Source organism: Euleptes europaea, chromosome 17 (genome assembly GCF_029931775.1).
Source record: "Euleptes europaea isolate rEulEur1 chromosome 17, rEulEur1.hap1, whole genome shotgun sequence".
Lineage (NCBI taxonomy): Eukaryota > Metazoa > Chordata > Lepidosauria > Squamata > Sphaerodactylidae > Euleptes > Euleptes europaea.
In genome coordinates, this window is record NC_079328.1 from 20,360,121 (window position 1) to 20,374,747 (window position 14,627).

Below are 14,627 nucleotides of genomic sequence, written 5' to 3' on the forward strand. Positions count from 1 at the left end.
TCTTTTTACTTAATATTTGTTGCTGTTACGAGTCATATTTTTCACTAAGATTTTTGTTTTAGCTTTATTAATTTTAAAACCTGAAAGCTTTCCATAAACCTCCAAAATGTTATTCCATCTATCAAACTGTTCAATTGGATCAGTCAAAAAACATACTAAATCATCAGCATATGCTTTAAGTTTATAATGATTTCTCCCTATTCGTACCCCTACTACATCATTAGACTTTCTAAAATTATTCAATAATATCTCTAAAACTAAAATAAAAAGTAAAGGGGAAAGAGGACAACCCTGTCTCGTTCCCCTTTGAATTTCAATCTTTGGTGATAATAGTCCGTTTACAATCAAATTAGCTGTTTGTTGTGTATATATACCTTTTATAGCAGTTTTAAAACTCTCACCAAAATCCATAACCTCCAATACCTTAATCATAAACTGCCAATTAACATTATCAAAAGCTTTTTCAGCATCCAAAAATATCAAGGCTATTGGTGTTGTGTCTTGTTCCGCATATTCTAAAAGATCTATTACCACCCTTACATTCTGACTAATCAACCTCCCGGGTAAAAATCCAGCCTGATCATCATATATTAATTGATTCAATACTCTTTTTAACCTATTAGCTAAAATTGCTACATATAATTTATAATCAATGTTTAATAATGAAATCGGTCTATAATTTTTAACTTCCAAAATATCAGAGTTATCCTTTGGTATTAATGCTATGTTTGCTTGTTTCCATGTTTGAGGGATAGTACCTTTTGTCATGCCTATATTCATCACTTCCAGAAGATAAGGAATTAATTGCTCTTTAAATGTTTTATAATAATATGCTGTAAAGCCATCTGGTCCAGGGGACTTATTGAGTTTACTTTTACTTATTGCTTGTTCCAGTTCCTCCGTAGATATTGGAGAATCTAAGAATTCTTTATTTTCAATTGTTATTTTCCCCCAGACCGATTTAGTAAGATAGGCTTCCATCTCTATCTCTGAAACTAAAATTTTTTTGTATAAATCTGTATAAAATTTCACAAACGTATCAACTATCTCCTCTTTAATTCTTGTTATCTTACCATTCCTTCTAATCTGGGTTATTGGAATTTTTTTTCCTTTTTGTTTAAGTTGCCAAGCTAACATTTTACCCGGTTTACTCGCGTGTTCAAAAAATCTTTGTTTGTTATATATAACTTTTCTTTCAATCTCTTCAGCAATTAAAAATTCATATTGTTGTTGCCAATTTCTAATTTTATTTTGTTGTTCCTGTTTAGCCCCTTTATCCTGCATTCTAGATAAATATCGTTCCGCCTGTTTTATTTCATCTAATATACATTTTTCCCTTTTCTCCCTTTCCCTATAATATCTTGTATTTTGTTGAATCAAATGTCCCCTAATTACTGCCTTACTGGCATCCCAAACTATATCTTCACTGGTACCTTTATTTATATTTTCTTTAAAATAATTGGATATTTCCACCTTCAATTTGTTAACTATTTTATTATTTTTTAAAAGAAAATCATTAATTCTCCAGGGCTTGTAACCTCTATTTTCCATTTTAATTTTAACTAAAACCGCATTATGATCTGATAACACCCTAGGCAAAATCTCTGAGTTCTCTGATTTCTCTACCAGACCCTTTGACATCCATATCATATCTATCCTGGAATACGTAAGATGTCTCTGTGAAAAAAAGGTATATCCCTTCTTGTTACCATGTGTCAACCTCCAGACATCAAACATATCCCACTGATCTATAAGGGCATCAAAATTCCCTGGTAATTTTCCTTCATTAACTGCTTTTTTCTTTTTCCCTGATCTGTCAATCTTAGGTACCTTAACTCCATTAAAATCCCCCATCCAAATCATTTTTTCAGTAGCATGTTCAGCTAATAGTGATGCTAATTTTTCATAAAAAGACCTTTGATTTATATTAGGTGCATATATTCCCATGAGCAATATTCTTTGAAAACCATACATTACTTCCAGCATCAAAACTCTTCCCTCTATATCTTGATAAATAACTTTTGGTTGCAATGAAACAGGTATATACATAGCTATTCCATTGGTTTTCTTACTATCATTACATGCTGTAAATAGGGTACCCAACCTTGTTTGTTCCAACCTAAATGCATCCTTTGGGAGTATATGTGTTTCCTGTAAACAAATAATGTTAGCATTAGTTTTTTGTAGATGATGAAATATTTTCCTCCTTTTGTTGGGAGAATTCAATCCATTCACATTCCAGGATAAAACCTGTAACATATCAAATTTCAATTAGATCCCATTTATTTCCACAATCAATTTCAACATGCTTGCCACCTACTACTGCCACCCCCCTACCCCCCATATTTCTGTTCAGCCTTCTGTATCTTCAATTGAAGAGTCCTCTGATGTTGCTGGGATGTCTCCACCTCCAGAAGCCTCAGATGCCTTTTCTTCCTCTGTGGATTCTCTGGTTGGAACTTGTTTAGTTGATTTGGAAGGTTTAACCAGATCAGTGTCATATCTTCTCAAAAACTGGTCTGCCTTATCAACTTCTGTAAACTTGAACCTTTTAGCCTTGAAAATAAAAGACAGGCCCTGCGGGAATTCCCATCTAAATTGTATTCCACTGAGTCTTAAGCGTTGAGCAATCTCCATAAAATCCTTCCTTTTCCTCAGCAATCTTGCAGGTATTTCTTTCATCAGTCTCAAAGGCTCATCCCCAATCTTCAATGGTGTCTTGTAGTGAGTATTAAGTATTAGGTCTCTGTGACTTCTAGAAAACAATTGAAGCAGGCAATCCCTCGGTACTTTATTCCTTGTTGCATATGCTGAGTTTATTCTATACGCTGTCACTATCATCCCTGCAATAACTTCTTCAGATTTTTGTAAGAAATCCATCAAAAGAGCTGTCAGGTATCCACGTAGGTCCCGATCCTCAATTTTCTCTCTCAAACCACGTATACGTAGGGAAGATTCCTTTATCTTAAGCTCAACCATCGCCAGTTGATCATTTTGCCCCTCCTCTCTGTCAACTACGGATGCTAATGACATCTCCAAGGTATCCACCTTCTTCTTGATTTCTTTAGTCTCCTGTGTATTTTTTTTGAGCTTGGTTTCAACCTTATCTTGTCTGACAGCCAGAGATGAAATTGTATCTGCAAAGCAGCTATTGCAGCTGAATTCTGAGACGTGGTAACTGTATTCTGGGATAATTCCTGCTTCATTTCTGTAACGTCCTGGTGAGTCTTGGTTAACAGTTCAAACACAGAGTTCAAAGTCACTTCAGGTTTAACATCAGGTTTAGTTTTTAAGGGCATCTTGGTGCTAATAGATGTTGTTGCTGTTGGAGAAGTCGTCTGTTTGGATATTTGAGCTATTTGAGTTACAGAGGACCGTCTAAGAGGAGGCTGTACCACCAACTTTGTATCCTTAAGTATATCTTTAGTATGCTTCTCAGCCATTGATAGGCTAGGGGGGAAAAAACAGCTAGCAATTGTAATCCAGAGGAGAGTGGGGGGGGGCAGAGAGTTCTTTTTAGATCATTGTAAAACTCATTCAGATGGAAAAAATCAGTTAGGAGAAACAATCACTATGACCACTGAGATATTTTATGCCATGTCACTTGATTATTCTCCAACTTCTTTCCTTTGAGCCAAAGATCTTGTTTGCAAAAAAGTTTTTCTTTTAAGTGCGTCACTCAACTGGCAAAAAGCCAAAAGACAAAAAAACAGAGCGTAACTGAATTATAGATAGTTCAGAGTTGTCTCTTAGCAAAAAAAAAAAAAAAATACTGCCACACACCCCAAATTAGTGCTCCACAAATCAGTAACCTTTATTTAATCCAATTTAAAAGAAAGAAAAAAATCGGGTCCCACCTCGCTCTCTCCTGCCGTCTCTTGAAGATGGCGCCGGCTCTTCAGTGAAGTCTGCCAGAGCAACTGCCGCCGATTTCTCGGCGGCTATCGCTCCCATGGCAGTTCCACCACCGGCGCCCGAGTCCATATCCCCTCTTCCACCGAGGGGTGCCACTTGCCGGTTCTTAACGGGGCTGTTTGTATGCCCCAAGGCAGCGAACGGCAGGAGCGCTGCTTCGCGCTTGCAACGGGGGGGGGGTCGCCCGACCCGGAAGTCGGTTGTCAGTCATTAATGATGCATTGAATCAATTTGAGCTGAGAGCTGTATGTGACTGTGTGTGTGTTAAGTGCCGTCAAGTTGCTTCCGACTCATGGCGACCCTATGAATCAATGTCCTCCAAAATGTCCTATCTTTGACAGCCTTGCTCAGATCTTGTAAACTGAGGGCTGTGGCTTCCTTGAGAGAGTCAATCCACCTCTTGTTGGGTCTTCTTCTTTTCCTGCTGCCCTCAACTTTTCCTAGCATGACTGTCTTTTCTAGTGACTCTTGTCTTTTCATAATGTGACCAAAATACAATCGTCTCAGTTTAGTCATTTTAGCTTCTAGGGTCAGTTTAGGCTTGATTTGATCTATATCCCACTGATCTGGTTTTTTGGCAGTCCATGGTATCCGTAACACTCTCCTCCAACACCACATTTCAAAGGAGTCTACTTTCTTCCTGTCAGCTTTCTTCATTGTCCAGCTCTCACACCCATACATAGTAGTAGGGAATACGATGGCATGAATTAACCTAATCTTGGTGGCCAGTGACACATCCTTACACTTCAGAATCTTTTCTAGCTCCTCCATGGCTGCCCTTCCCAGTCTCAATGTCCTTCTGATTTCTTGGCTGCAGTCTCCCTTTTGGTTGACGATGGAGCCAAGGAATAGAAACTCTTCAACAATTTCAATTTCAATGGTTTTAGAAGGGTATAACAATGCCCTTACAAGCCTTTACTTCATTCAAGCTTCAGGTATCACTGTTAAGCAGAAAAGTAGTTTGAATTCTTCAAACAGAACACAATACAGAACAAATGAAAGAGTTGTTGGAAAAACAGATATCCAAGTTATTTTTAAATTCCCTTCGGTAACTTGCCGAGCGTAATAGCGGATTGTATATCTGTGTCAATTCCTTGGTCGCAGAAATTTCCCATTGACGTCAACAACAAGGAGACTTCTGCCTGAGTACAAAATGTAGGATTTGGCTTTTTGTTTCCAAGATGGGAATTCTCAGTTTCCATTTGGAGCAGTTATTTGGTTTTTATAGTACCTTGGCTGACTTGGTTTTCAATAAGAGTCTGGCAGCTGGACTGGCCCCCTTCCAGCATTACAGGATTCACACACACACACACAGACACAAACATAGATATCTGTACATAGTTACTGCCTTCAGCTCATCAGAACTACTGCTGATACTGCCCTAAGTCAAACGGCCTTGCCTCTCCTAAGCAAAAGTCATGATCATGCTGGTCTTGGCTGTGGTGGGACTCCAGTAACCTCTGTGGAACTATTCTGGTGAAAATGAGTTCAGAGTTGGATGGAAAGTCCACAATCCCACACAGATGTAAGCGTGCTTAACTCTGCATCCAATTGTGACCTGTATTGTCAGACCCATCATATATGCATAAACACAAATAATATATTGTGGTGTTTACTATAATTTTTCAAAAACACAAATTCAAGTCTTCAGGGCCTCATGGCAACTTTGAAACAGTGTCTCTTCATTTACAATAAGGGGAAATGTGTGCACATTGAAGTTTTAAACTGCGGTCAGGTTTTTATTCCCCCACCCAAGCATTAAGAAGAAGAATTGGTTTTTATATGTCAACTTTCTTTGCCAGTTAAGGCAGAATCAAACCGGCTAACAATCACCTTCCCTTCCCCTCCCACAGCAGACACGCAGTGGGGTAGGTGGGACTGAGAGAGCTCTAAGAGCTGTGACTAGCCCAAGGTCACCCAGTTGACTTTGTGTGTACTAGTGGGGAAACAGACCCAGTTCACTAGATTAGCCTCCACCGCTCATGTGGAGGAGTGGGGAATCAAACTCAGTTCTCCAGATCAGAGTCCACCGCTCCAAACCACCGCTCTTAACCACTACACCACACTGGCTGGTAGGATGCTTCCCTTCTTTTTGTGCTGTATGATGTTATGATTTGTGGTCAAGATACACATGTACCCTTGATGTGTGTCAGTGAGAATTTGGCTCACTTGCAAATTTGTGCCCAAATACACAGTAAAATAACATAAATATAAGGAAGATATTTTCTTTCAATTTCATACCTAGGAACTGATAGGCTGAGGTTTAACCTGGGCTTTAAAAACCCTCAAATGTAAGCAGTGACGCATGCACCGTTTTAAAGGGTCTGTGACAGAGAGAGAAGGTACCACTACAAACTTGGAAGGAATACTGAGATGTGGATACAGTGGAAGCAGAAATAAAGTTTATTAAGAGGAATAATGCAAATATCTAAGTTGGTCATACGTGCTGATTTTTTTGTATAAGTACCTGGAGGTTGGCAACCCTAGCCACACTCCTCATAGGTCTTTTATACATGGTCAGTTTCCACTTAATCTGATGTTCTCTAACTGTACAATGATCCCCGTGACACAGAGTGGTAAGCTTCAGTACTGCAGTCCAAGCTCTGCTCACGACCTGAGTTCGTTCCCGACGGAAGTCGGTTTCAGGTAGCCAGCTCAAGGTTGACTCAGCCTCCGAGGTCGGTAAATTGAGCACCCAGCTTGCTGGGGGTAAAGGGAAGATGACTGGGGAAGGCACTGGCAAACCACCCCGTAAACGAAGTCTGCCTAGTAAACGTCAGGATGTGACATCACCCCATGGGTCAGGAATGACCTGGTGCTTGTACAGGGGACCTTTACCCTTTTTTTTAACTTTGCAGTATGCAGTTTTCCTAAAAAGTGGAGTATAATGTTGGGTGCTCTTCTTATACTTGTTTTTATCCCTAATTTGCCAGTCCTTTTTGGGCGAAAACGCATCGTCGCTTTAGCCTCCTTTATTCCCTGTTTCAGCCAGGATCGAAAACATGCGTTTTGCCGAATGTGCGGTCAATCCTGGCTGAATCCTGGCTGTAACAGGGAATAAAAGAGGCTAAAGCGACCATGCATTTTCACCCATTATAAAAGATTAGTGAGTAGTTATAGCTTTATGCCAGTTTGATTAATAGTCACAAAATGTCTGTTTAATAAAATTGTTAAGAATTAAATATTACCTTTTAGATTTCAAAGTAATGCTGACAATGTTTCGGTGGTTTCTATGGCTTTGTTATATGATTATTGACAAAGTACATATTTTAAGGTCTCTTTAAATATGTTCTCCCTCCCTTTTCACTGCTGAAATTCACCAAGGAGTGTATACAGGTTTGATTTGTTTTTTTTTTTTCTGTTTTAGATAACCACACACCAGTATTTCCTGTCAGATACTTGTGTGTATTAATTGCGCACAACCAAATATGTCTTGTGTGTAGATGTATTTTCATGTGTTTGGGTGATCTACAAATCTTAAGCAGTAAAATCTTTCCCTGCCACAGGAACATCCCAGACCAGAATATGAAATCAAAGTTCTACAGAAGAAACCCAGAACTGAAAGCAGCAAACCAGTAAGCGAAGATGAGGTAGGACACCTGGTTTACTGTCTTTTTCTCATCCCTTTCTTTCCAACATTGTGTTTTTGTTTGCGTTGCAACCTTCAGGTTGCAGATCAGCGAGAAAATATGTACCTGGAGGCCTGTTTGCTTGGTGTTGAAGCCTTTTTTATTAAAGATAGTTAGACACTGCCAAAATAGCTAGCTCTACACTGAATGTGTGACTCTACTTCAACTGAAGAGGCTTTTTTAAAGATCAGTATCTCATCTTTTAAAAATTATAATCTATCTGACCCATTTAGTAGCTCAGAAAGGTGGTGTTTATATGTCACTATAAAATATATTTACATTAATTTGAAGCTGATTGGTTGGTTAAAATAGAGGTGGTTGCTAGATAAAAATTAACAGCTGCTAATGAGCTTTGCTGGGTTCAAGTGGGCAAACTGGTAAGGAATTGCCCCCCATGTTGTTGCTTTTTAGTGTATATGCCCACAAAAACAAGTGTGTGTTTCTCTTGGAAGAAAAATTAGTTGCGTTCTTGTTTTCTGTCACTGCATTGGATCTAAGAGTAAAGGTCTAGTAAATGTTTGTTTGGGAACTAATTTTCTGGTTTTTGTAGGTTTTCTGGTTTTCTTGCACTTGTTTTGGCCAAATAAATGCTACCCTTGGAGTTGCCACATCTGGCGTCCCAGCCAAAATAATTAGAGATGTCTTCGATTTTGAGGTCAGAGCAAACTTTTGCATTTTTGAAAAGAAGCTGAATCTCATGCCCAGCCAGATCTATTTGACCTGCAACCCATGAAAGGACTCCTTTTCCACTTGGAGATTAGGGAGTCCTTCCCTCCCCCACACCCTGCCCTCCTCGGGCTCTGCCCCCAAAATATCCAGGAATTTCCTAACCTGGAGCTGGCAACCCTACATAGAGATGATGCCTTTTTGCATTGGTTTCTCAGTGTCAGCAGTGTGCTTTTCTTTTAATTTCTGCACCACTGATGTTGCGCGCAATTCTTACTTCAAGGTCTAATATGTGTCTTATAATCAGTGTTTTAATTTTGTTAACTGGACTGTTATAATTGGTGTCCTTGCAAACTCGTTGCTAAACTGTTCGCCAGCTTGAGTCTGAAGAGAGAAGGTGGAATCTCCTTCCCCTACCTGCTGCCCCTGTGGACTTTCCTTTCATCCCCTCTTTTCTCCCCACTTCTGGTTCCTCCCCCCATCACTTCTCTTCATTGCCATGACCTGTCTTTATCTGAAATGAAACTCGCTTAGCTAGGGTTGCCAGGTCTTTCTTCGCCACCAGCAGAAGGTTTTTGGGGCAGAGCCTGAGGAGGGCGGGGTGTGGGAAGGGGAGGGTCTTCAATTCCATAGACTCCAATTGCCAAAGTGGCCATTTTCTCCAGGTGAACTGATCTCTGTCGGCTGGAGATCAGTTGTAATAGCAGGAGATCTCCAGCTAGTACCTGGAGATTGGCAACCCTATGCTTAACTGTCCTTTGTTTACCACAGGTATCCTTTCTAGTAATGCAAATGTTGGGAAATTTGTCTTCAGTTGCTGAGACAGGAAAACCATCTGCGGAATTTGGAGAGAAGTGAAAACAATTTTGAAAAGTCAAGTGTCATTTCTCCGGAGGGGATTTAGACATCGTGATGTAGTTTATAGCACAGTGAATTAATAAGCCGTCATGGTGTGTTTTATAACTATTTTGCAGTAATGCACCTCCGTACTGTGGAAGTGCAGTTTCCCTCCAAGGATGAATGCCAGGTTGAGGTTTCCCCATAAAAGGCAAGGAAGCTGAAAGTGAGCAAAAGCCATAGACCATAATATTTGCTTTTCTCTTGCCCAGACTGTCACGGTGCATTAAAATGCGCTCATTGAGATAATGGTCTCCATTAATATCAATGGCTGTCACGGATGTATAAAACCCTGGCAAGGAGTTCTGGGGAGGAGGATACGGTTAAGCTTTATTTACTTCTACGGAGCGGATGTTTTGCCCTTTCGATAAAGCTGCCAAGTCAGGAAAGTCTATTTAACAATATCCATATTCTACGGAGACTGGGTTTGCACAAAGCAGGTTTCCACCTTGTTATATAGGAATTTGTTGGAAAGTTGTAGAGCAGGTTTACACATCCTGTTAACTTTTGAGGTGGACCTGGCTTAGGTTGAGAAGGTGTGTTTGGGCTTGTTCGGCGGTGTAACTATCATAAGAAAACCCACATAAACAAGGAAAGATTTGAGAAATCCCCCGTAAACCCTCCCACCAGCTTGCCTTATAATTTGCCTGGGTTTTCTGCGCTTTCTCTGACAATGCTTGGAAACGTTCCACTTCTTATTCTTGGGAGATACCTGTCAGTCTTTGCTGCTTGGTTACCTCTTTCCTGTAGAAATTTACCTTTACGAAGGTGACTGGCAGAAGGGAGAATTGGTTGGTGACATCAGTAGGGCTGTTAACCTCCAGGTACTAGCTGGAGAACTCCCACTATTACAACTGATCGCCAACCAATAGAGATCAGTTCACCTGCAGAAAATGGCTGCTTTAGCAATTGAACTCTATGGCATTGAAATCCCGCCCCTCCGCAAACCCCGCCCTCCTCAGGCTCCGCCCCAAAAATCTCCAGCTTTTTCCTAACCTGGAGCTGGCAACCCTAGATATCAGACACTTTCCAGATGTCATCCTGAAGGCATTAACACTAAACATGGCAATATGCAGAAACCAGGAGGGAAAACATTTTACAGTGCAATCCTATTAATAGCTACTCCAGTCCATTGATATTAAGAGGGATTTAGGCTGGAGTAGCTAGTGATAAGACTGAGGAAAGGCCCTATGAGGAAAGGCTGAGGGAGTTAAGAATGTTTTGTCTGGAGGAGAGGAGGTTGAGGGGGGGACATGATTGCTCTCTTTAAGTATTTGAAGGGCTGTCACTTAGAGGAGGTCAGGGAGATGTTCTTGTTGGCAGCAGAGGATAGGACTCGCAATAATGGGTTTAAATTGCGGGTGGAGAGGTACCAGCTAGCCCTATTATTTTTTTTACAGTAAGAGTTGTTCGACAGTGGAATCAGCTACCTAGGGAGGCGATGAGCTCCCCTTCACTGGCAGTCTTTAAGCAGAGGCTGGACAAACACTTGTCAGGGATGCTCTAGGCTTATCCTGCATTAAGCAGGGGGTTGGCCTGTATGGCCCCTTCCAACTCTATAATTCTATCATTGTACTGTTACAGTGTTATCCTATGCAAAGTTACTCTAGTCTAAGCTCATTGACATGAATGGGCTTAGACTGGAATAGCTTTCTTTAGGATTGCACTATTAGTCTTCCAGTACACGCAGGTACTGATCTAAATGTTATCATTGTCCAGCAGAAGAACTTCACAGGAAGACTCCAGCAAGCAATTGCTGAACTGAAATTCAACAACTTTGATTTTAAAGATGAACTTGACCAGAATCTAGGTGTTAACCAAAGTAGCAAACTAGAGAGATTTCATTATTGCCAATTATGGCTCTTATGAAGGGCCTTGATGACATTTGAATTTTACATCATTATGTCTTGCCCTGTATTTTATGCATTTCATGACCCTTTCACCCGACTGTTTACAATTTTTCTTTCCCTGTAACCTTATATGTGTACTTGTATGTATGTTACAGAAAGAAATAGTGGGCTTTGGCCTGCAAAAATTTAGGTTAGAATGAAAACAAACTTGTTTGCCTTTAAGGTGCCACAATTTGTTTATGGAAGTCCTAGTACTATTTAACCAGGATGCACGGGAAACTTAATTTAATTAAACTTAAATTCTTAAGTTGTCAATAGACACTCCTTATCATAGCTCAAGATCATGGACTTGGAGAAACCTCTCCTTATGAAATCTAGATGCACCGTTATGATGATGATGATGAAGAAGAAGAGTTGGTTTTTATATGCTGACTTCCTCTACCACTTAAGAATTAAACCAGCTTACAATCACCTTCCCTTCCCCTCTCCACAACAGACACCCTGTGAGGTAGGTGGGGCCGAGAGAGTGTGACTAGCCCAAGGTCACCCAGCTGGCTTCATGTGTAGGAGTGGGGAAACAAATCTAGATCACCAGATTAGCCTATGCCACTCATATGGAGGAGTGGGGAATCAAACCCAGTTCTCCAGATCAAAGTCCACCTCTCTAAACCACCGCTCTTAACCACTACACCACACTGGCTCTCTTAATTGGAAGGCGGATTAATAGGCGGAATGCTTCCTAATCCCATTGATATACCTAGAACCATCCTTGAATAGCAGAGTAGAGCTGCTAGTAAATTTCCTCCCTATCAATTATGTTTCCTCTCAGTGATTCCCACTCCTGGTAATCCAGGCTGAGAGTAAGCATCAAAACTCTTCTTCCTGCAGCTGAAGAGGAGACCGTTCCCTCTTCTGCAGTTAAGCCCCTCTCAGTCTCAGAGAAAACCGGCTGGGCGTGTTGCAAGGAAGCCTCCACCCCTGCCTCTTACTGAAACATCTGCTTTTTTCAGACCAACCATTTTGCTAGGCAGCTGTAGCCATTGATCTCTTAGTCACTAAATGGCCATTGGCCATGATGACTGCGGCAATATGCAGGGCAGAGGTAGTGATATCTGAACAAAGTAACTTTTTTACCCCCCCCCCAATTATATTTCTCTTATGCCCTTCTTCCAAAGCGTGGAGGATAATATTCCCACAACTGTTACAATGGGTTTGTAACTGAATGGATGACAGAGAACTGTAAGCAATCATACCCCCTTGAAAAGCTTGCATGTCTTGGGTCCACACATGGACCCAGCCTCAGGGATAAGGTGAGGGGAAGGCAACATTAAAAATGGCACACTCTATTTGAGTATTAAGAAGGTTACAGTTTTATTTCCATGGGTTCCAATTAAGATGAACAAGTGTAGTGGCCATATGCAAATATAATCTCTTCTTTGGCCTGGGTCTTGGAGGAGGAAGGATGGTTTAAATGGAATATCTTCTTGAAAAACAGCTGATCTTGAGACCACAGAAATCAGTTCCCCTGAAGAAAATGGCAGCTTTGGAGGGTGTTCTCTGTGGTATTATACCCCACTGAAGCCCCTCCCCTCCCTAAACCCTGCCCTTCACAGGCTCCACCCCCCAAATCTCGAGGAATTTCCCAGCCTAGAGTTGGCAACTCTATCCTCCAGCCACCCATGCCCTGGGGGTTATGTATGATGTTCTTTCCCATGGTGGTGAAACCATAAGTCTCATTATTTCAAACCCTTAAGGGGACCCCCATATTTGAGGAGTTTGGCCGTTCAGTGCGGCCCTACTTAGATCCCAAGATACCTGCTTAGTTTTGAGAGTATCAAGCAAAGATAATTGGTACATTGGGGAGAAGAAGTCTTTTTGTTATGAGGAATGCCTGCTGAGGTCCAATTAGTGGCAAAATAAAATTCCCTCCTGGACCCAATAAAGGTTGAATGCTAGAAAATCCATACCAAAAAGATGGTTGACAGATTGAAGAAGAAGCTGGTTAGGTAGATGGGGTGGGACTAGTGGGTCAATCAGAGGCCAAGAGAGGTTGAGGCCCAGGGCTAGATTCTCTATATAGGGCCTCAGTGGCTCTGAGGGAAGCTTCCCTCTCCCAGTGCATGGTAGCCAGCCAGCCCCATACCTCATTCCTGACCTAGAGTCAAACCTAAAGGCAAAGGAAGCTTAATTCCCGTTCCCATGGGCTCTTTAACCCCATTTGACTTCTGAAGGGAAACTAGTTTTTTTAAAAACACCCCTTCAGAATAAAACTCACAACAGCAAGAAAACATCAGATCATAACAGGCTTTGGAAAATTCGGTTTAGAGCTTCATTAACTATGGAAGGACGGAGTTTTTGATGAGAATTATACCCTTGTCAGAGGAAATGGATCATTGGATATTAATGGAATCAGCGTTAGAAGCTAATTAAGGTTGCACGCACACAATAAAGACTCGCAGTCTCTTCTCTTCGTAAAAATCACCTTTACTTACTAACTTCAGGGAAGGGTAACTTGGATGTAAAATAACAAACCTCGTACTACATTCTAAGTTTCCTATCACGTCCCAGAAGCTGGGAGTTCTATAGCTGACATCTTCGCATGGTAAAATCTAAACTATAATGGCGATGGCTTCTTCTTGCTAAACAAAGAAGAAGCTCCTAGTATGCAAATACTTTTACAACTGTCCTGTTTAACCAATGGCTACTTGACACATACTGTAGGTTACATCACCTTTGATCTGGTCAGCTTGGTTACAAACAGTTTAACCCTTGAATGACTGAAATACAATGAAACTCGCTATCCAAAACCCAACAGTTTTACCCTTAAAACCTTTAAGGTGTAAAACCTTAAAACACATCTGTTTGCCTTCAGAAGCCAAATTGGGTTAGAAAGTCCATATGAAAGGGACCTTGCTTTCACTCACAGACTTTCCCAGGGATGTATGAGCCATCTTGGATAGATTCTGGTGAGCGCAGGGTTCAAGTCATTTAAATAAACAAATAAACCCCCTCTTCCTCGGAAGAAATTTTGCCAATGTTATCTGAGCTCTGCAACACATTTTAAAACATGGTATATACCTTCCCTTCAATGTTTGACAGAGATCTCAGCGGGGTCAGGAGAATCCTTCCAACATCCAAACTTAGAACTCCTCCAGTGCAATCCTGAAGGAGGGGGTGAATGGCCTTAGGAGTCAGCATGACCCCTGCGCTGGCATTAGTGCCACTTGCACTGTGCAAGTGGGCACTAACACCGGCACAAGGCTGCTTTGTATTACCCATGGTTAGGTAAAGAAATGATTTCAACAGGCAAGTGTTGGGGAAAAACAAAGTACACAGTTTTATTAAACAAAAAATGCACCCTTTTACCCAGGCTAAGTAATCTTGTAACAAAAAATACCCTTTATCCAGGCTGAATCCGAAATAAGGATGGGAAGTTGTCTCCTGGGAGGCAAGCAAGCCGCTTCTTCTCTGGCAGCCGTCCAGACGCCCTCCTCCTGGCTGGCTTATCTGAAGCCCTCCCCTTCTTTTAACAGAGTGAAAACTAACCTTTTTCCCCCATCACCAGGTGCTCATCATTTACAGTGCTGTGTGAAACTCCCTAATGACCTGAGATTGCTCTCACATGGGGAAAAGCTGCATTGACCACCATCTACCTCCTCGTAGTACAATG

General features: G+C 41.1%; 1 protein-coding gene across 1 annotated transcript in view; it reads left to right on the forward strand.

Moving 5' to 3' along the window:
• The window catches only part of ANO2 (anoctamin 2), a 152,121-nt gene that overhangs the window by 67,365 nt on the left and 70,129 nt on the right, over window positions 1-14,627 (forward strand). Inside the window, exon 12 of the mRNA XM_056862313.1 lies at window positions 7,422-7,505. Coding sequence (XP_056718291.1) covers window positions 7,422-7,505 — 84 coding nt within the window. The remainder of the gene's footprint in view (window positions 1-7,421; window positions 7,506-14,627) is intronic.